The 23,745-nt window shown below is 38.8% G+C and overlaps 1 protein-coding gene across 2 annotated transcripts; it reads right to left on the reverse strand.

The window, feature by feature from the left end:
• Nucleotides 1-468: 468 nt before the first annotated feature.
• Nucleotides 469-22,494, reverse strand: PSMA6 (proteasome 20S subunit alpha 6). Of its 2 annotated transcripts, none has more exons than XM_004436405.3 (7): nt 22,331-22,494; nt 8,660-8,754; nt 8,119-8,200; nt 7,246-7,401; nt 4,091-4,269; nt 2,517-2,611; nt 469-694 (listed from the first exon to the last, which is right to left on the reverse strand). In XM_004436405.3, the coding sequence occupies exons 1-7, from the start codon at nt 22,404-22,406 to the stop codon at nt 637-639; spliced, it is 741 nt and encodes a 246-aa protein (XP_004436462.1). In that variant the 5' UTR covers nt 22,407-22,494; the 3' UTR covers nt 469-636. The 2 variants fall into 2 exon arrangements, with proteins under 2 accessions (XP_004436462.1, XP_087278719.1); XM_087422593.1 differs by lacking the exon at nt 22,331-22,494 and adding an exon at nt 13,269-13,373.
• Nucleotides 22,495-23,745: the final 1,251 nt, after the last annotated feature.

Here is a 23,745-nt window from a genome sequence, read left to right on the forward strand (position 1 = left end):
TGCCTCACATGCCAACTTACAGCCAGAGCCGAGTTTTGAAACCAGGTTTTTAGTTTGCTATTTCTTTTTTTTTTTTTTTTTTTAAAGATTTTATTTATTTTATTTTTCCCCCCAAAGCCCCAGTGGATAGTTGCGTGTCGTAGCTGCACATCCTTCTAGTTGCTGTATGTGGGACTCGGCCTCAGGATGAACGGAGAAGTGGTGCCTTGATGCGCACCCGGGATCCGAACCCGGGCCACCAGCATCGCAGCGCGCGCACTTAACCACCAAGCCACAGGGCCGGCCCTGCTATTTCTTAATTATGGCAGATAGCTATAGTTTAAGTTTCTGGCTATTCCTTAAGCCAAAGTAACTTGCATCTTCGTCAACAATAAAGCTTGTTACAATATGAGGATGGTGAACATTTAACAGTCTGCATGTACTAAAGGCTTAATACTTAAAACTGGAGGTAAAAAAGACAGGATGCGATTATTTTCCAAAAGCACTGTTTTTATTTATATAGAGTCCCAACCACTTCAGTGGCAGAAGGAGTGGGAGAGGTTCCTTTTTCAATCCAGGGGCCTCCAAAATGTTGGTCTGTTGTTACCAAACACACAGGCAAGTGGCGTCACGGATGTGGTAAACTAACTAGGATGTTTAGTCTCTCTCTGCTAGAGCAACCAGGTGAGCATCAATCTCTGCTTCTGTGAGAATCCTGGAAGGCAAAGGGAAAAAAATCCCACAACTATTTACTTTTTGAAAACTTTTTATTTTGCAAATTCCAAACCCACACAAAAGTAGAATAGACAGTAATAACTCCTGTGTATCTATCACCCAACTTCAACAATTATCAATTTATAGCTAATCTTTTCAAAATCTATACACTCATCCCTTCAGATTATTTTGAAGAAATTCCTAGACATCATACCAACTTTGACTATACACAAAACTGTTTACTTCTTTGCCATCAGATCCAGAATTAAGTCTTTTGAAAAGAAAACTCTTTTAGTTGCAGCTGTGATAGAAAATACTTAAATTAAATATAAAGCTAAACTATACATAATATATTCTATTTTAGCTCCTATGTCAAAATGCCTTTATACCTAGTATAATTCAAGTTTGAGAGGGAAGAAGGTACTCCATGTTGAACATATATTTTCTAACTGATGTTTGCCCCAAAGAAATCAATTGCTTGGCAACCTTTAATGTGACCTATTACTGCTGGACTTGTAAAAAGTGAAATTTGTCAAAGTGACATTTTTTTAGTGCAAATTGGGGCAATGTAAGCAGTTTGTATAGTTGTTGATGCTCATGTTATACAGTCTAGTTATTTAAGTATACTTACTATCACAGCATTCATAAATGATACAAGGGCTTTTTGAAGACACAAAAAGACACAAGATCTTTGGTTTCTTATTTATTTAACTAATAGATGAAAATAAAAATTTTAAAGGTTATAGGAGGGTCTCAGAATAGAAAAGAAAACAAGAACTAACTGTAGGTCCTTTAGAGAGATTTGTAAATTGCTCCTGCTGGAATTTTACTGCTTAAAAAAAAAAAAAAAAGATAACAGTTTCCTACTGGAAAAAAAAAAATGGAACCTATCTAGAAGATAGATTCAATTTTTTTTTAATTTTATAAATTTTTCTTAAATCCTTCATTTTTATATCACTTAACTGCAGGCAACAACAACAAAAAAACAAATTAGAAAAAAAATGCATACTAATAAAAAACTCTTTAAGGCCTGGTTAAGCTTTTTTCCTATCCCTAAACATGACCATGTGTCCTATAATTGTGACTTAAAGGTAGATATATATTACAGTTAACATGTCTTAGAGCAGTTCCTTGCATCTGTGGATTAACTGAGGTCTTTTTCACTCTTCACAAGAGCATCCAGGTTGATGGTAAGTAAACCACCTCATGGGGTTGCTGGGGGGATTAAGTGGCTGATATATGTTAAGCACCCAGTATAGATTTGACTCATGGAAGCTGTAAGTTTGATCTGTGGGAGTTAGTCACCTAGTGAGTAAGAGCAGACAAGCATCCAGCATCTGCAATTCAATTAGCTATATTCAAAATTCGGGGTTTCCAAAGATCTCCAGATAGGGTCTGATATATATCAGTACTTCATATTGCTCTTCAAAGCTCCACTTAACCATGAAATAATCAAAACTCCACCTGAAAAACCTGAAAACTACTACTTTGGGAGTTGAATTTCTACTGGCCTTAAGCCAAAAAAGAAAATACTTATGCTTACTTTACTCCTTACATAAAGGAGGTTATTTTATGTCACCTGTGGTATTAGATATAAAATCATTCTGAAATGAGAAAAACAGTTACGCATGTCTTAAAGAGACACCCAATAAGTTTTAAAACAGATCTCTCAGGTGCTGAGGAAAAAATCTGTAATTGTAGTTCAGAAAAATGTTTTTTCCCCCAAGTTATAGGACAAATGGACCCACACACCTCTAGCCTTCTAGGCTAGAATTTTTCACTTGGGAAACTTCTGTAAGTACCTGGCTGATGACATAACTCACCTGAATTTAGGATTTTCAACTGTAACTACTCCAACTTCTATTTCTGAAGGTTTGAAATCAATTGACAGAACAGTAGACAGGCATGTAATTGCAGTCTGAAAAAAGTATCAACATTAAAATATAGTTTTTTTCAGATTCCAAGATTTTCTCATTCCAAGCTTACTTAAATCATGAGTTAACCATAAGCTCTTTGTTTCTGCTCCGTGTTTCAGTGATGTAGTTTTACAGCCACGTTACTAACAGATTGTTTAATATGTCACCTGCCAATGACGAACTTGTTTATACCAAGTTGAGCCATAAATTAAAGGGGTCCATCAAACAAACAGGATGATTGACACAAAACAGTCTATTTGCTTGATGACCACTACACGCCAGGTACTATGCTTAGCACTTGGGGTGAGATGGGGAGAGGATAAAGATGAACAATACCGTCTTCCTTCAAGGAATTTACAGTAATAACAATTTAAGAATGTTCTAAGTGGCTTTGTATCTGATGTGATTACTTAGGTAATTATGAATTGCAATAAAAAAAAAAACCTTTAAGAAACATTTAAACAGGGCACAGTATCTCCTAGAAAAGAACTAGGTTTGTATCTCCTGGTAATATAAATAATACTGCCAACCAAACATGAAGTATTAGATGGTAATTTTTCCTTTATCATTTATCAGAATCATGTTGTTAGTCTTTAGAATGGCTGAATCCCAGACTTTCATTTCTAAAATCTACTAAAATCTTTGTTTTTAACCTATTGGCAGTAAGAGGGTTCTCTGATCTAAGGTTACTAAATATTTGTATAAGAATTTTTGTTCGTCCTGTCAATCTAAAAGTTCCCAACCATAATGAATAGTCCCAAGAACCCTGAATAAAGCTAGCTCTACTTTTGCACCCCAGATAATTTCTTTGCCAAGTCTTCCTGTGAGCTTATCCTTTTACTCGGAAGATGTTTGCTTCCCTGAGAATTTGGTGTGTGGTCGTTTCTCCCTCAGGACCAAAAGAGCAACGTCACTGACTCAACTTTTTCACCTTGCTACCAGGAAGCTTAAGCCTATTTGAGTCACAACCATACAGGTCTTTGGGCCTGGCTTGATTCCTATTAGTTATGTTTTCCCATTTTACATGTGTTTTGTTGAAAGCAGTTTCAAATATATTACGAAATGAGATAGGGAATGAGGTAAACAAAAGCAGTCCTCAAGGTTTCCATGTCAGCTTAATGACACCAATTCTACTATTAAGCTGACAAAACTTGGATCTCAAGATATAACCCAGAGGGCCGGCCCGGTGGCTTAGCAGTTAAGTGCTTGCGCTCCGCTGCTGGCGGCCCGGGTTCGGATCCCGGGCGCGCACCGACGCACCATTTCTCTGGCCATGCGGAGGCCGAGTCCCACATGCAGCAACTAGAAGGATGTGCAACTATGACATACAACTATCTACTGGGGCTTTTGGGGAAAAATAAATAAATAAATAAAATTACAAGATATAACCCAGGAATAATCTGTATAGCTTGTCAATTATGCAATGCTCTTCACTATTCTATATAGCATAAAAAAAAGTCAGCTCCTTTTGGCTAACTTACTTCCACTGTTTGTTCAAATGTCCAATCAAATTTCTTCTTCACTTTTTTTTCAAGGAAGCTGGTTGACTCAGTTTGTTTAACTCCTGCTGCAGTGGCTTTAAACCCACAGTAGTAACCTGCAGGATCACACTTGTACACCTGAGGGCCTTGTTCTTCATCTATACCAATTAAAATCATACCTAAAAAGAAAGACCCTCATTAAATATCTTATATCTTTATACAACAAAATTTCTTCTCTCTTGGTATTGTCACATAGCTGTTGTTCATCATTACTCTGGCCATCTATTTTAGGATACGTGTTTTGCTTTGAGAAAACTGATAAAATACAGGTTATCCCCACAGGTAAGTTAAGTAACAGAAAATTTCTAGTCTGTAAAAGGTTTTATCACAGATTTTTAAAAAGTTTGAATCATCACCAATGTAATTTACAAACAATTTTCTAATCCTTGCTATTACCCAAAGTATGTTCTTTTGAACCCTAACCCCTCAAGATATTACCTGGATAAATAAATTTGAAAAATAAACTTTTCATATACTTCTTTTAGAGAAAATAATAACAATAACATATTAAATGTTCTAAAATGTTCTGTTGTAGATAGACCTACTTTAACTCAGTAGTTCTTAAATTTATTTGTCCAAGGAATACCCTTTCCTTTTTTAAAATTTAAGAACTATCTACTTAGGTTCCAGGGAACTAAAAAAGTATGGAACGCACCTGGGGAATGCTGGCACAAAGTGAAATACACCTAGGGGCTACTTGCCTACCTTTACACTGCCCATCTTTGGTATTGCTTGTATACATTCCCCTAGTAGTCAGTATAAACCAAATTCTAAATTCTGTACATAATAACTTTGTTATTGCAAATCTAATCATGTTATTACAATGACATGCAATTAAAATAAACACCACCACCAAACTTCTTTCTACTCAACAGAGCATTTAAAGAATGGCTTAATTCTTGCTTTCTTATATTCTAGATTTGAACTTCTTTTACATAGTGGCCTATTATAAGATTCAGTATTAACCAATAACCGTATTCACATTTATAGATGTTTTGTAGAGTCTACTAATGAGGAATTTTCAACCTTATTTTATGGACAAACATTATGACAGTGATCAGACATGTGCTTTATTCGAATGTTATGTCACCCTATAATTTTCTTTACATTTTATATTTGATATATACAAGGGCAACACAAAAGAGATATGCACCTACTGCCCGGGGGGAAACAAGAAACACTTTACTCCAGGGTCCTGCAAGAGGAACAGGGTTTAACAAGTGATAAGGACATGAAGGGCAATCAAGGCAAAAGGAACAATATGCACAGAGGCACTGAGACATGAAAGGTCAGGGTACACCCAGGGAATGACAAAAAGATCCATGTACTACAGGGGCTTCAGGTGAGGGAGGACAGAAAGCAGTACAAGAAAGAGGCTACTCAGGAGTAAACTTAAGGGGCCTTGCACATCATATTAAGGAGTTTTGGAATTTATACCATAGCCAATGAGGAGTCAGTTTTGCCAAGGGAGCAACAATCACAATTGGATTTTAAAATGATAACTCATGCAGCATATGGAAGACAGACTAGGAAAGAGTGAGAATAGAGAGAAGAAACAGATAAATTAGGTGGCTAAGGCAACAGACGATGAAGAAGTGACAGAGGAGATGAAGAAGGAACAGATATTCTGAGGCAACGCTTGCTGACTAATCAGATGACCAGGGAAGGTGGGGTGGGAGTAGAAAAGAGAAGTTGAGGATCAAGTAGGAAAACAGCAATGATTTCAAATTTGAAGTATCTGCGAGACATGGAGGAAGGGCTTGGGCTAAAGCGAATGTGGGAGTGACTGGCATACAGGCAGTAAATGAAGACATGCAAGTGGGTGAGATCACCCAGACAGAACAAAGAGGGAGAGAAAGACCAAGGAGAGAAACCTGGTGAGCAACAACATTTAAGGGACCAGCAGAAGAGGATGCGTTAAGGAGAGTATCACTGAAGAAATCAAGGGAGAATTTTTAAGTGAGAGGTCAAAAAATAGGGTCAGATGCCAAAAAGAGAAATCATTACACTCACTGCTTTAATTCTCATAAATGAATGGGACAATGTCAGAAACAAACATGTGTTGAATTTTTCAGGCTACTTTATTACATTAAATCTAAAATCAGTAAATCTTATCCCTTTTCCAATAAAATTTTACTTGTTTAAAAAAAATTTTTTTATCCTAAAAATACCAATCACAGGAATATGTGCGTGGGCCTGATTCCTTAGGGTGGTCAAAAGAAAAAGCTACATTAAGATGCTTAATTTAGGGGCTGGCCCCATGGCTTAGCAGTTAAGTGCGCACACTCCTCTGCTGGCGGCCCGGGTTTGGATCCCGGGCACGCACCGACGCACCGCTTCTCCGTCCATGCTGAGACCACGCCCCACATACAGCAACTAGAAGGATGTGCAACTATGACATACAATATCTACTGGGGCTTTGGGGGAAAAATAAATAAATAAATAAAATTATAAAATATATGTAAATGGAGTGAAACTATATTTAAAAAAAAAAAAAAGATGCTTAATTTAGGCATTGCTGTAGAACTAGTAATCTGGAATTGCTGCAGAACTCCCAATACAACAGCTTAATATTACAGCAACTTGGATCTTTCAAACCACACACCCTAAACAGAAATATTTTGACAAAAAGTCTAATAGTATCTAAAGCTTAAAGATAACGCCTAAAATACTGTTGCGAAACCAATCCTTCATTGCTGATTTATTATAAAGATTTTCCCACCTTATATAATTTCCAAACCACATGTTCAGAACCCAAGTGTTACTGAAATAACTTGCTTTAAAAAATTGTAATTCAGGGACTGGCCCGGTGGCGTAGTGGTTAAGTTCACGCACTCTGCTTTGGCAGCCAGGGGTTCTCGGGTTTGGATCCTGGGCTCGGACCTATCCATTGCTTATCAAGCCATGCAGGTGTTCCACGTATAAAACACAAGAAGATGGGCATAGATGGTAGCTCAGGGCCAATCTTCCTCAGGAAAAAGAGGAGGATTGGCAATGGATGTTAGCTCAGGGTTAATCTTCCTCACCAAAAAACCCCCACAGACACATATATATGTAATTCATCAATTATTTGGGAGACGTTTTAGCATACTTACAACACCCAAGAGGCCTCATTTCAGCATTCTGTGTGTAGACCTGAGAAATATCAGCAATTCTTTTACACAGCATGTCCACAGGAATCTCATAGCCATACTTGTATTTCCAATTAGCTGCCTCATAGCGTGCCCTCTGTACCTGGGATCTGCTGTCAGCTGAGCATAAAAAACAAAGGTTTACTTCTTTAGAAGGCAAGAATAAACCTCAAAGCCAGAAAATTTTCCCTGTATATCTCTCTCTCCATTATGACTAAAGGAAAGCAGAAGTGGTCCACTATGGCTTTTTCTCCCACCAATGAATAGTGAATGACTCAGCAAAAGTACATGACAAAAAGGAAAACTTTTAAGAGATGGGAGTTCTATACGCAGCACTGCCCTTTTATGCTGAGCTGTCAGCTGACATCAGCTGTCAAAAGTTTCTCAGGTATCTAACAACTCCCAAAAGAAAAAGTTTTAAGGAGAGAGAATAATGTTTCTCTTAACCATTTTTTGTAGGCTTGAATGTTCCCTTGATTTCAGAAAACAGAAATGCAAAGTAATTTTTATAATTCTCACCTACTTCTAACCAGTGTCATTATTACCAGGTTTGAGATATACTGACTTACGTCCCCTTAAACAATTAACTATATCTGAAATAAATCATCCATGAGTGGGGCCTCAGCCCAGTTTCCCTGACGGGAACATAGAGATCTATTACACTTATGATTTCAAAAAAGCTCACAATACTCTGAAGATACTGACATTAGCCCTGGAAGACTGCAAATCTACTCATATCACCTGAAAATCAGGCAATGAGGCAGCCTTTTAAAATTAATATAACTCAAAAATAATTTGAAGAAAATAACAAACGTAAGCAGACATCAAGCCAATTACCTGTCATTCCTGTCATCACACAGCCAATGTTTTCGGTTACCTTGAATAAGTGAGTCACTGTGCTGGAATCCAATAATTTGTCCTAAAGAACAAAATAAATCAAGATCATTGAAAAAAAATCACAGGTCTCTGTGTAGTGATAAAAAATACTATGGAATTATAACGATAAACTATATAATAAATGTTTTCTGTTCATTTTACAGTTAAAACCAATTAAAGAGCATGGGGGGGATCTGTTTTCTTTTTTTATTTCTTGTGGGCAAGAACTATAGCTCACCAAAGTGTGTTTCAAGGTCCCTGAAGATAAAAGACCTAGAAATCCCATAGTGCTTATAATCACACCACAAAGTTAACATGTTAATTCTGTCTACTCAGCTAAACTGTCCACTGCTGCTCAGAACTACTTCTTAAATGACAGACAGCAGAGTCAAAGCAAGAATAATGTTAACGTAAATAGGTAATAATATACCTTTGTACAAACTTGTGAAAAATTCTTGCATTATATTCTGTAACAACTGGCGATCTGGGCAGTATTACTTACAGGTACTTTCTTCTGTGTGACAATTACTGCACAGTCTTTCCCTCTGACAGCTACTGATGTAAGGCCACCCTGGTTAATAGCCTTAAAAGCATATTCTGGAAAACAGAATAGTTTTTTTTAAAAGGCAGAATAAATTATCATAGATTCATGCAGTAGGATAATAAGCAGTCATTACAAAGAGACAGACCTAAATGAACTAACACGGAATGCCATCTAAGATGTGCAAAGTCAAAATAATAATAATGATAATAAATCAGTTAAACCAACCCTATGTCTTTCCATTTTAATTTTACTGAAACCATTTTCAGCAGGCTTAAGTACCAAATTTCTAAAGATTTAATTAATTTTTATATCAAATCTTTATCAATTATGTTTTATCATTTTAAAAGTTTGTTTTGTGGCCATTATTTCTACCACGTCTGGTTTTCCTGGGTCAAATTTAGTTGCTCTAAATTTTCTCAAGATTTACTATTTTTGTTAACTTTGGTCAATAACTAATTTGACCATATGCAGCTTTAACTGCTGTTATTTTGCATTTTTTTTTCTCCAAGTTAAATTTTTCTGGATCGTGTTTTTTGCAATTTTCACGTTACCTACAACGTAGGATTCTTTAGTTTGTCTGAACAAGCTTCAGCTTGTGCACTTCTAGCTGTTCTCAAACCATTCCCCATGTTAAAATAGCTAGCTCAAAGTGGTAGCATATTCAGCGGCCTGGGTTTGGTTCCTGGGCGCAGGCCTACACCACTTGTCAGCAGCTATGCTGAGGCAGCAACCCACATACAAAACAGAGGAAGATTGGCACAGATGTTAGCTCAGGGCAAATGTTCCTCAGCAAAAAAAAAAAAAAAAAAAAAAAAAAAAAAAGTGGTAGCATAAAAACAAACTACTTTGGGGACTGGCCTGGTGGCACAAGTCGCCTGGTGGCGCAAGTGGTTAAATGCATGCGCTCCGCTTCGGTGGCCCGGGTTTCGCACGTTCGGATCCCGGGCGTGCACCGACGCACCACTTGTCAAGCCATGCTGTGGCCACATCCCATATAAAGTGGAGGAAGATGGGTACGGATGTTAGCTCAGGGACAATCTTCCTCAGCAAAAAAAAAAAAAGAGGAGGATTGGCATTGGATATTAGCTCAGGGCTGATCTTCCTCACACACACACACACACACACACACAAAACCAAACTACTTTGGCATCACGCAGTTTAGTTGAGAATGACTGCCTTTGGAGAGCAGAATTACAGATAAGACTATCTCTATGTTATGTATTTCTGTAATATTTAAATTTAATATAAACATATTTTGTAATTAGGAAAATAGCAACAGAAACTAATATATGCTCACTGTAGAAAATATAGAAGATAATGTAAAAGAAAAAAATTACTCATAACTTCAATCATTATCTACGTTCTGACATATAATAGATGCTTTAAAAATTCTATCAAGTATTACTCCGGGCACTGGGTTTGAGGCCCAGTCTCATTCCTTCAAAAGGCCACTGGTGATGAGCACCAGCTGAGGAAGATACTACCTATAACGCCAAAGAATTTCCTTTTACAAGAGTTGTAATAAAAATCCCTTATCAAATATTTCTAAATGGCTATATATTGAAGACAGAACAAAAGAGGAAAAAGATTCTAGAAAAATCATCTTTAAGGAAATCCTTAAATCTAGCTTAGATTTAATTGGCTAATTATAATAGTTTATTTTTACCATCCCATTACATCACAAATAACTTCTAAAACATAACATTTCAAAATGTTGCTCAATTCTGTTTCTCATATGGCCAATAAAGATTCTATCAGATCAACCTTCCATAGATAAAAAACTATAAACTCTAGACAAAACAATAACTACCTGAAGACACCAGACCCAAATAGGCAGATTTTAGAGTGGGAGTCAATGCTTGGAAGAAGAGAACGGCATGGGGTAGAGGTTCCCTTTTTCATGGCTTATAGCCTGAATGCAGACCTCAGTCAGGGCTAAGCACCCATAGAAAGCTCAGCCCTTTTGGCCTGAAGAACTAGAGAACAGTCTGGAGATAACCACAGCTGCTGGAAATTGAGGTAGAGAAAGGAGAAAGCCAGAGAGGGAGAGCCCCAACTTCTACATATAAATGTTGCCCAAATCTCTGGCTGATGCCATAACAACCACACATGCAGAAGACAGACTCCAAGCAGCCAAGCTAAGGATAAAAGAACTAAAGTGAGATTTGAGCTGCCACCCAAATTAACTGCCCGCTAGAACAAATCAACACCCTTTGGAGGAATATAACAGAATCCAGTCTTCACAAGCTAACATTCACAAATGTCCAGGATACAACCCAGAATTACTCAACATACCAAAAAAGAAAACAAACCAAAACAAACTAACAAACCAAAACCAAACCAAAAACAGGAAAAAGTGATCCATGTGCAAGAGACCAACCCTGAGATGACCCAGATGTCGTATTAGCAGGCAAACTTATTAAAACTATGCTCATGACATAATGGAAAATATTCTCAAAATGAAATGAGATAGGAAATCTCTGCAGATAAGGTGAAAAAGAACCAAACAGAAAGTGTAGAATTGAAAAAAATACAATACTTGGAATTAAGAAAAATTCATCAAATGGACTTAACCCCAGAATAGAAATGATAAAGGAAAGGGTGAGTCAATATGTAAATGAGTCAAATTATCCACTCTAAAGAAGAGAGAGAAAACAGATTAAAAAAGACAATGAGTCTGTGGGTCAACATCAAAGGTGTAACACACACATAACTGGAGTCCTATAATGAGAGGAAAGAACGAAGCAAAAAAATATCTGAAGAAATAATAGCTAAAAATGTTCCAAATATGGCAAAAGACATAAAATTTCAGACTAAAGATCAAGCAAACTCCAAGCAGGATAAATACAAAGAAAACCATACCTACGCTCATTACAGACAACTTTCTGAAAACTAAAAATAGGGAAAATTTTGAAAACAGAGAAAAAGAACAGATTATATACAAGAGAACAATCACTTGAATTCTGCAGACTTTACCTGAAGGCAGTGGAACATCCTTAAAGTGTGGAAAGAAAAACCATCAATTCAGAATTCTATATCCAACACAAATATCCTTTAAGAATGAAGGCAAAATAAAGATGATTTCAGAACTGCAACAAGAAATGCTAAAGGAAGTTCTCTGGGCTAAAGGAAAATGATTCTAAATGAAAACCCTGATCTTTGGAAATGAGGAACATCAAAAATGATGACTATCTGGGTAAACAGGAAAGATTATTTTATCCTCTTTAATTCTTTAAAAATAACAAAAATTATAACTTTTTGGAGTTTATAAAATATGTAGATATATTACTTATAAAAAAGAAAGGGAGTAAATGTACCTATAAGGTTTTGGGATTTGTACTTTTATGTGAAGTGGTAAATATTAACTCTAAGAAGACTAGAAGTTAAGCTTGCATATTACAATCCTTAGAGCAACCACTAAACGAAAAAAAGCAGAGATGTAGCCAAAAAGCTAAGAGATTAAAATCAAATTCTAAAAACTATTCAAAAAATCCAAAGGCAAGAAAGGAGGTACAGAGGAATGAACAAGCAAACAAACAAAACAAAGACAAACAGAAATAAATAATAATAAAACGGTAAACTTAAATCTAACCATGACAACAACTGCATTAAATGTTAATCAACAAAACACTCCAATTAAAAGCAGAAATTGTCAGAATGGATAAAAAAGCAAGACTCAAATATATGCTGTCTACCAGAGACACACTTTAATAAATGAATGAAAAAAACTTTATCATATAAGCAGTAAGCATCAGAAAGTTGGCAGGACTATATTAATATCAGACAAAGTAGACTTCAAGACAAAAAGCATTGTCAGAGATAAAGAGGAACGTTTCAAAATGGTAGAAGAATTCACAAGCAGACATAACAGTCCTAAGTGTATACATACCTTATAAGAGTACTTCAAAACACATGAAAGGTAAATTGACAAAATTAAATACAGAATGGCCAATCCCACTCAGTTAAAGATTTTAACATTGCCATCCAGCAACTGCTAGCAACACACATACACAAAAAAAGTAGACATACATGACACGAACCACACTATCAACCACCTTGACCTAGTTGGTATCTATAGAACACTATTGGCAACAACTGAAAAATGCATATGATATAATGGTATAGTACAAATGCACATGGTACATTTACCAAGACAGATCATATGTTAGGCCATAAAACAAGTCTCAGGAAATTTTAAAGTACTGAAATCCCTAAATATTTGAAAATTTAAAAACATACTTCCAAATAATATATGGGTCAAAGAAGTAACCATGAGAGAAATTTTAAAATATTTTGAACTGCATGGTAATGAAAATATATCAAAATTTATAGGATGCAGCTAAAACAGTGTTCAGAAGGAATTTTATGGCTATGATGGAAACACCCTCAGGTGGCCTTCCCTCTACAATCCCTGCCTCTTGGTGTTCCCACCTTTGTGCAATCCCCTCTCCTTGAATGTGGGCGGGACTGTAACTTGCTTCTAACAAACTGAATATGGTGAGGGTGATGGGGTGTCACTCTTGATTACATTACATTATATAAGGCTCTGTCTTGCTAGCAGACTCACTCTAGAGATTCTTCTTGCTGGCCTGGTAAGTGGCTAGGATGGCAAAGAACCACGGGTGGCCCCCACGAACAGCCGGCAAGTAGCTGGGGTCCTCAGTCCTACACTGCAAGGAAATGAATTCTGCCAACAACCGCAGTAAGCTTGGAAGCAGATTCTTCCTCAGTTGAGCCCCTAGATGAGAAGAGAGACTGGACAACGCCACGATTGCAGCATTTTGAGATCCTAAGCAGAGGACCCAGTTAAGTTTTGCCCAGACTACTGGACTTACAGAAACTGTAAGATAATAAATATGTTATTTTAAGCTGCTAAGTTTGTAGTAATTTTTATGCAGCGTAGCAAACTAATACAATAGCCTTAATTGTTTATATCAGAAAAGGTCTAAAAATCAACAACCTAAGAAGCTAGAAAAGGGCAAAGTAAACCCATATTAGAAGAAAAGAAATAATACAAATCAGAAATCAATGAAATAGACAAAGAAAAAACAGCAGCAAAGTCAAAAATATATTCTTTGACCAAAAAACCCCAACAAAATTATAAACCCTTTAGTATGCTGAAAAATGGCCCCAAAATGATATCCATGTCCTAATCCCTGGAACCTGTGGATATCACCTTACATGGCCCCAAAATGGATCTTTGCCGATGAGATTAAGTTAAAGATCTCGAGATGAGGAGATTATCCTGGAGGGCCCTAAATAAGACCAAATGTATCCTTACAAAAGAGAGGCGGGGGAGATTTTATACACACAGAAGAGAAGGTGCTATGAAGAGGTAGCAGAGAGAGATTTGAAGATTCTGGTCTTGAAGATTAGAGTGATGCAGCCACAAGCCAAGGAATGCTGGCAGCCTCTAGAAGTGGAAGAGGCAAGGAATTCTCCCCTAGAGCTTCCAGAGAGAGTATGGCCCTGCCTGACACCTTGATTTTGGTCCAGTGATACTAATTTTGGACTTCCGGCCTCCAGAACTGTGCAAGTATAAATCTCTGTTGTTTTAAGACATCAAGTTTATGTTAATTTGTTACAACAGCCACAGGAAACTAATACCAACCCCTAGCTAGACTAACCAAGAAAATAAGAGAATATAAATTACCAGTATCAGGAATAAAAAGGGGGTTATCGCTATAGATATTACAGTGATATATCCTTACAGATAAGGAACTATTAGGAACAATCACTTCTATACAGATCATTCTAATACCTGGGTCACTATGCTTGGTCTTGCCTAATTTCAATACCACATTTTCAGTTGCTTGCTGTCTGTTATTACCCGATTGCTCAGAACACAATTTTGGCCTAAAAAATATTCCACCTATGGTTATAGAGGGCTATTAGTTTGCAGTATTTACCAACTCTCCTCTTAACATTACACTTTTGTTTACACACCCTGATCTTTCCCATACCTATGTCTTTGCTTCTTCAGGTCTTGCCTGGATTGCCCTCTCACTCTTATCTCCACCTAGCCAAAGCCTGTCCTTCCTCCTCAACCCTCTTCCATTTCCCACAGACACTTTCTTTCTTTGTCCCAAATGGCATTCTTCAACTGTTTCTCTGAATTCCCATAGCATTTCCTATTTCACCACTAACTGCAGCATTTTCTTTTTTTTTTTTAATTTTATTTATTTATTTTCCCCCCAAAGCCCCAGTAGATAGTTGTATGTCATAGCTGCACATCCTTCTAGTTGCTGTGTGTGGGACGCGGCCTCAGCATGGCTGGAGAAGCGCTGCATTGGTGCATGCCTGGGATGTGAACCCGGGCCGCCAGCAGCGGAGCGCATGCACTCAACCACTAAGCCACAGGGCCGGCCCCAAATAGTTCATATCTTATCTTATCTTATCTATTTATTTATTTATTTATTTATTTATTTTTGTGAGGAAGATCGGCCCTGAGCTAACATCTGCCAATCCTCCTCTTTTTTTTTTTTTTTGCTGAGCAAGACTGGCCCTGGGCTAACATCCATGCTCATCTTCCTCTACTTTATATGGGACGCCACCACAGCTTGACTTGACAAGTGGTACGTCAGTGCGCGCCCGCATCCGAACCAGCGAACCCCGGGTCGCCGCAGCGGAGTGCGTGCACTCAACCGCTTGCGCCACTGGGCTGGCCCCATAACTGCAGCATTTTCAAGTGTTCAAGGACCCCTCCATATCCACACTGAATAGTCAAAGAAAGTAGGAAGCAAGAAAATTTAAAATTACATTTGCAACCAGTAGCTATTAAATCAAAGGTTGGCCATGGGCCCAATCAGCTTACTCAAGTTGGTTTAGAATGTTGGTTTTCTAGAAAGATTCTAATTAACTAAAAGTCAGATAAAATAAAATGAGGTTTTCTTAGGGAAAAAAAATTCTGGTAACACTTGACCCTCATTCCCACATAGCAACTGTCCTGCACAGCAAAAATCACTAGGGCTGGCATGCATTTTACAGTTTTCCACAGTTTCTACCACTCCTCGTCATATCTCACCCAGTCTGTTTCACTCATTTGCATTACACACCTGGTCTGCCAAAATAATACAAAAGACAAAACCCACAAAAGACAGAGTTGCCCCCCACTCAGTAAAATTCCATCCCACAAAATAAAAAATATTTTACATACAAAAAATGCTTCTTGGTGCCGGCCTGGTGGCGTGGTGGTGAAGTTCATGCGTTCTGCTTTGGCGGCCCTCGGATCTTGGGCTCGGACCTATGCACCACTCGTCAAGCCATCCTGAGGCGGTGCCCAACACAGAAGAACTAGAAGGACCTACAACTAGGATGTAAAACTACGTACTGCGGCTATGGGGAGAAAAAAGAAAAAGGGGAAGATTGGCAACAGATGTTAGCTCAGGGCCAATCTTCCTCAAGAAAAAAAAAAAGGGTTTGCAATAGAGAATGCACCTGTAAATTTGCTGGGATTCATCGAAGGGGTCCTCCTCCTCTCTCTCTCTCTCTCTCTACATAGACAAGTGCTGTCCAACAGAACTTTCTATGATGATGGCAATGTTCTATATTTGTGCTGTCCAATAAAAAGCCATTAGCTACCTGTGGCTATTGAGCACCTGAAATGTGGCTAATGCAACTAAGGAACTGAATTTTTTATTTAATTTAAATTTCTTAGTTAAGAATATCATTCCCTCTATTCATCTCCTACTTCTCTGAACTTCCCTTCCCAGTTTCATTCACTGCTTCCATCTCCTCAGCCAGTTCCTTAAATATGAGTATTCCCCAGGATTCTACCATTTCTCCCTATCCCTGGATGATTTTATCCTATATAACCACTATTAACTGTCATCTTTAGCTCTGAACCCATACTTGCAAATGCCTATTTCTCCCACAGGCATGTGTGAAAATAAACTCCTCTTCTCTACAACCTGCTTCTTATCTTACAGTACCCCCCTCAAGTAATGGTATTACCAACCTCTCAGTTTGTCAAGCTACAAACCTGGGTACTATCCTTGACTCTTCACCTCTTCTTTCTCATCAGAGAAATTTCCACACATATCTATGATTTGCTTTAAAACACTCTAGCAGAGAGGGGGAAAGTGTATGGGAAAGGGGATAAAGAGAAAACAAGATTGACAAAATGCTGACAACTCATGAAGCTAAGCAAAGGGTCCACTCTAATTCTAATTCTACACTCAAGTCTCCTGCTATCTTAATAATCTCGTCATTCTTAAAGACTTCTGCCAGCTATGTCCAAAACCCACGGGACAAAGTCCAACCCCTAGCATGGCACTCAAATCTCTTCAAAATCTTGCTACAGTCTACTCCTCCAGTTGTCACTGTCTATGCTCCAGCCACACTGACTGACCTATGCACTGGTCCCCCAAATTTCCTTACCTACCCTCCATCTAGATCAATTCATCTTCTTTGAGGAATCTTTCCTGGCTCTCCCTGGCAGTGTCACTTCCAAAAGTACCCTTATGTGTACTGTTATTTTAGTACTCACCATGCTGCATTGTAATTTTTCAATAAAATTTTGTATAAATGAATCCCCATTACAAACACTACCACCATAAAATATATTTTTTATAATAATTTCCAGAAAAATGGAAACTGCCAGAATAAAGAATCTAGAGACAACTTAATAACTAAAGAGTATCTTCTAAAGAAACACCGGTAGGGGGGCTGGCCCAGTCCTGTGGCGGTTAAGTTTGCCCACTTCTCTTTGCAGGCCCGGGGTTCGCCAGTTGGGATGCTGGGTGCAGCCCTACGCACCGCTCATCAAGCCATGCTGAGGCGGTGTCCCACACAGAGCAACTAGAAGGATGTACAATTATGACATCCAACTATCTACTGGGGCTTTGGGGATCAAAAAGGAAAAAAGGAGGAAGACTGGCCAATAGATGTTAGCTCAGGGCCAAGCTTCCTCCACAACAACAAAAATGAAACACTGGTAGGGTAAAAAGTAATATCACAATTTACAGCAGAGGCGAGCATGAAGGCCAATTAAGAAAAAATAGAATAGTTTATGGGCAGCATTTACAAGGCATATTTATTTTTTTATTTTTTGGTGAGGAAGATTAGCCCTGAGCTAACATCCGTTGCCAATCCTCCTCTTTTTGCTGAGGAAGATTGGCCCTGGGCTAACATCCGTGCCCATCTTCCTTACTGCATACATGGGATGCCTGCCGCAGCATGGCTTGATAAGCAGTGCATAGGTCCATGCCCGGGATCTGAACCCGTGAACCCTGGGCCACTGAAGCGGAGCACACGAACTTAACCACTACGCCACCAGGCCGGCCCCCATGGCATATTTATTTTTTAAAGCCAGAATTCACATGTCAGAAACAATACTTAAACACTGTATTTCCATCACTAAAGATTTTGTTTTTTGGATATTTCAGAAACTTACAAAACTAGCAAACTATTACATTAATCTTAATAATCTGTTCTTGAATGTCCAAGTTTATTCAGGAAAATGGTAACTGACAGCTCATTCCCTATTTTTTAAATGGGAGAAATTATAATGGATTACACTCAACCCCAAGCCCCCAATTTCTCAAACTGTAACTTTAATACATAGTAAATACCTATATATAAGTATTAGTATTAGGTTGAACCACATGAAACAGGCATTTTTATCAGTAAAAAACAGTCCAACACCAGCAGTTTCATACGGTTCAACTTAACAACAAACCATTAGGTTTAGAATGTATTGCTTCCTTGATCACAAACAAAATGGTTAATGAACAGCTGGTTTGTATACAGAGACCTCTTTTCCACAGTAGTCTCTTATTCACTTGGCCTCTTTCCCTACAATTTTCCCCAACACTTTCCCAACTTTTCTGGGACTCATCTGTATAATACTAGGAAAAAATGGGCTAAATATAAAAGGTACTGTGACAAAATGTTCAGGACAACCACAAGATGCCACAATGTGGCAATGGCTCACAGATGACCTGCTCAGTGCAATGCTAGCAGCAGCAGAGGTGCACACCCCCTTTATGGACACTCATCAGCTTTGCAAAGCATCTACAGGTGATCCTGAGGTTCTGCCAACTACAGGAATGTAACTCAAGATTTTTCCCACGCATAATTTTGTTTAAAACGCTGTACCGAATTTTGGGAGATACATAGCATTTTTTTTCCATATAAACATGGGCTGGAAAAATAAAAATGAATTAAGAGATCCATACATTCTATGAAGTTTGGTTATTAAAAAAACAAGGGATATTCTACTGGGGCAAGGCAGGTGTTCTGCAAGATATGTTTATATTCAATTTCAGTGCTGTGTGACTGGACTTTTTGTTAATGTTTTTTGAAACTGTTCATTCTATCTTTCCCTAACCTTGTAACCTAAACAGAGCGTGTCTCACTTCATAGTGCTTCCAAATATTACACTCTTTAAAACGGTGATCTTCAAGTGGGTGGCGTCATTAGAAATTTTGGCATTCATGTGGCGGGAGGGGGAATATGAAGTTTGGAAACATAGCAGTGTTTGATCTCATTACTTATTTGTGCAGTTATAATATGTATGTATTTATATATATACACATATGTATGTATGCATACAAACATATATTTAATTCAGATTCAAGGGCAGCATGAGAAGTCTGGGTTGAGAAACACCACTTTAAAACAAGAATATTTTTTTAACAGCAAAAGAGGCAAACAGTAAGTACTTCTCAGTCCATTTATTTGTGAAACTCCTGATTCCATTTTAATCAGCCACTTGTTACTTCCTGACAACATCCCTCATAGAAACATTTACTGAGCACTTACTATGTGACAGACACTGTTCTAAGTACTTTACATCTATTAACTCATCAACTCCTTTAGAGCCCTATCCGGTAGGTGGAATTATTATCTCTATTTTACACATGAAGAAAGTTCTCATAGTTAGTGTGGAGCAAGGACTTGAAGCCAGGAATCCTGCCTTCAATATAATGCCACATCTAGATCAGAAAACTGTCCTCTCTAGTCTGTCTCCACTAGTCCACTTCTTTCCTGTCCTTATCAGCATGCTCCCTTCTTAGAAGCAACCAGGCAGTGCTCACATCCACCTGGCAGGCAAATTCAAGCAAATGCTCCTCTCCTGCCTTGCCAGACCTATCCAGCAAAGGATCAGCAAGCAGAAGAGGGAGGCCTTGAAAGTAGTCAGGCTTATTTTGCCCCATCTGTGCCTTAATTTCCCTACTGATCATTTGGAGAATTCCTGAAATTAGTTTTCAAAGCTAGGTGCTCTGTATACAGCTCTACAGTTTTTCTTAACACACACACACCCCTACACACACACTCACCCTGAATACACCGTTAAGAGAAACTTTTCAGTAGTTACCAAAGGGTACAAATGATAATCAAAAATCTTTCTCCCAACTCCCTGGGAACAAACACTGTCAACAGTTTGTTTATAATTATGGCTAGCATTATAACTTTAAATTTATACCTCTAACGTTTGATTTATCAACTTTCGACAACATTTATCTTTTGAGCCCCAACTATGGAAGATGAGGAGCATACACACCTTTGCATGAATCTTTCCTTCCCTTGTCATCTCCCCATTTTTGTTATATTATTTTTCCACTATCAAGATTAACAATTTGTACTCTATCATTCGTATATGTTTTATCTTAGGTAGATTATACAGTTTAAAACCAATAAACAGTAGTTACAGTATTACAATATACATATATTTCACTAGAGAACCAAGCATGAATGGACCATAAAAAGGGAAATATTCCATGTCTACAGAGCTACTAAGCTAATAGACTAAAAAAATGAGCCAAAGAATCAAACAGGCAGCTAACAATATTTACTGAGCACTTAATACTGTACTAAGCACTCTACATACATCACCTTATTTAATCCTCAAAACAACCACATAAGAAAGGAATTATCAGCCCAACTTTGCAAAGCCAAACTAAGGCTAAAGTTACATCACTTGCTTAGGTCGGCTAGTATAGAGCAGAGCAGGGATCTGAGTCCAGGTACGGCTCCAGGGCCTGGACTCTTCACCACTATACTGCTTGCTCATACTAACTACTCTTTCACTTTCCTTTTCCTAACAATGTCTAATTAGTGCCCTGAATAGCAGAGGGAGTGTGTTATTCAACAAGGCAGAACTTAAAATCATTCTGTCTAGATATTAAACTTGTTTTGAACAATATGTTCTACTCCAAATCTTTTTAAACTATTAAAATGACACTATATTCAGCCTTTCTGTTCACCAAATCTGGGAAGAATTAAAGACTATGTTTTATGGCTGGATTTCACAACATAGTATACAAGAGCAAAGCATAGGTCTAAGTGACTTATCCTGTTCACGTATTAAAAACCACAAAATACAACATTCAAAGCAGTAGTCCAATATAGAAAAATTCTTTAAAACGCAGGAATGAAACTTTAAAAATGAAACTTCCATGAGGATACAGTTATCATCTCTCAGTTCTATCTTTGATCATATTTTTCTATCTGGGATGAGTTAAAAGGGTTACTGAATTACCCAGTATGATGCTGTTTCTTGCTACATTATATACAGTATGTAACCATATAGTGAACTGGTTTCATTCCAAGTTATCTTTAACTCTAAGTATTTCTAAAATTTACAGGTGAAGAGAACCTCATTTATAGGCTAACACTCTCATTATTTCCAAGTACAGATGATATTACTGTCCTCTCCAAGGCACTGAAGTGCTCAACTCACTCAAAAATGAACCCATCACAGACCAAATATGTATCAGGCTCTCCTGATACTAAATTCTCTACAGCAAGAGGTTAAGGGTCTGGGTTATAATCATAACCTAAATCCTGACACCATTTCAATCCAACAAAATATATTGTGACACTGAATAACTGATAACTAGTTTAGGGTTTATTTCCATTATAGCTGTTCTTCAGTAAACAGCTAGTTCACCATATCTCATCTACAATTCAGAACCAGCTTTGAAATTATAGGAGCATTCAAACACATGTGGGTTAAAAGGGACTGCTAGTTTCAAGAACAGCTCTAGAATTGACAGCCCATTCTATCTACCCGTTTTCCAAAGATATCCTGAACTCTGTAGATACTTGTAATTTGGTACTTTTTCTTTTTATGCATTTGTTTACGTATCTGTCACTCCCTTGGAGCTTCAGTATACAGAGGGTGTGATATCTTTGCATCCCCTAGGACCAGCACAGCGTCTGGCACATAGCAGGCTCTGAATGCCTGTGTGGAATTAACCACAGGACAAGGAAGTCCATGCTGCAAAGGAAAATGGAGAGGGGACGTTTTAATTGGGAGGTTAAGGAACCAATTACCCTTCAGAAAAGTACAGACGTTGAGCTCGCTCAGGCCAAAACGTAACAAGTGCAGAGGCGTCAGGAAGCCGAAGTGAGGCATGACGGTCCTACCTTCCTTTACTCTTTACTGTGGCCAGGCGGTGCGGCCGCTCACCCTGCAGCCCGAGGGCTTCAGCCTGCGGGCCCCCGATCCCCCTCCAGATAGAGGTGGGAACACCATGCGACTCAACCCGGCCCCGGCCCTTCTCTGGTCCCAGCTCCCGCCATGCTTCAGCCCCAGACTGAACTCCGGCCGCTCCTGCCCGCTCCAGGCCGTAGCATGACAGAGCAATTCGGATGGCCCAAAGGTGGACCCGGTTCACTCACCTACTTGGTAGAGCCGGCCCTCGGGTGAAAAAATGGTAATGTGGCGGTCAAAACCAGCGCTGGAACCTCGGGACATGTTGGTGCTCCCACTACTTCAAGCACAGCCGCCCAACTCCGTAGCTCCCACACCAAGCGCACAAGCCCCTCCGGAAGTTGCAGCGACTGCTTCCGGGGCACCAGCCGGCTTCATCCGCTCTTGCGCGCCGAACTCACGACTCCAGCGACAGTTGGAGCGCGGGGAGAGCTCCGAGGCCCCGCCCCTGTGAGGGGTGGGGAGAGCGGAGGGAAATCTTCGGTGTGCGCTTGCGCCAGCCCCTCCTCTGAGCGGCTTGAAGATGCCAGGTGAAACTCGGGTTGTGGCGGTTTAGAGCTTTCAACTGGAGGATGAATTGACTGTAGCAAGAACGGAAAAGGTTTCTGGGGGCCCGGAATAGTGATTTGCCTATCAGCGTGACCTAAATGGATCGTGTATTTAACAAGTCTCTCATTCGTTTTGGCAGCTGTATGTCCAGCCTGTGTCTGGATTGCTGGCGTTCTTCCTAACCTCTTTACCCACCCACTTTCCTTCCTGCTACGGGGAGCAATGGGTTGCACTTGCTGCGGTGGCAGCTGTTAATTTTGGGTAGAGGAGGGAGCGGGTTCTGGTAGCCACTGGCCAGAGCAGAATTTTCTTCTGGCCAGACAAGATCTTCCTGTGGCCAGCAGCCCCGAGAGTTTCGTCTTGAACGTGGAACTGACGTTGAAGTATAGGTGTAACGGAGGAATTATGAGGTTAACTGGCCGTGATTGATAATGAACAAGAACAGGCGGGACAGGGCTCAAAGCAGGCTGGTGTTGGATGGCCTGAGAGTAATTCCAAGCCCGCGAGGTAGCTCCGGGAGAACAGCAGGTGGCTTTTCAAATTGTAAAATTGTGCTTATTTTGCCTTTACCTCAAGGCACACTCCTATTAAATGAATATAAAATGCAAAACATGATGTTAGGCTAGTGTCGCCACCTCCCCCCAAAGATAGTTTGTGCACCAGGAAGGCCAGATACACCCAGGTTTCTGGCACTTTAATGCCTGCTGTAAGTAATACTTAAGTAGAGATTCTTAGCTCTTTAATGTATTTTCTCCTAACCTCCCTTTCCATTTAAAAGAAAAAAATTTGTAAGAACCTCTTAAGGAGTTTCTTAAGGAAGCTCCAATTTCTCAAGAATGTTTTTTTTAACAATAAACTTCTGTTTTATTAACCTGAAAAAGAAAATCCAAAACTGAAACATGCAAACAGCATCTCTGGCACACAGGGTACTTTCCAGCTCTAATTCCCAAGTGTACTGTAACAGTTGTCCCTTGTTTCTGGTTCCGGTCCCTACCCTCAGAACCAACTCCTCCTATCTTTTGATTACTTTTTTTTTTCTCAGACTCTGAGCGAA

This window comes from Ceratotherium simum, chromosome 3, assembly GCF_057802395.1.
Source record: "Ceratotherium simum simum isolate JZ-2026a chromosome 3, ASM5780239v1, whole genome shotgun sequence".
Taxonomy (NCBI): domain Eukaryota; kingdom Metazoa; phylum Chordata; class Mammalia; order Perissodactyla; family Rhinocerotidae; genus Ceratotherium; species Ceratotherium simum.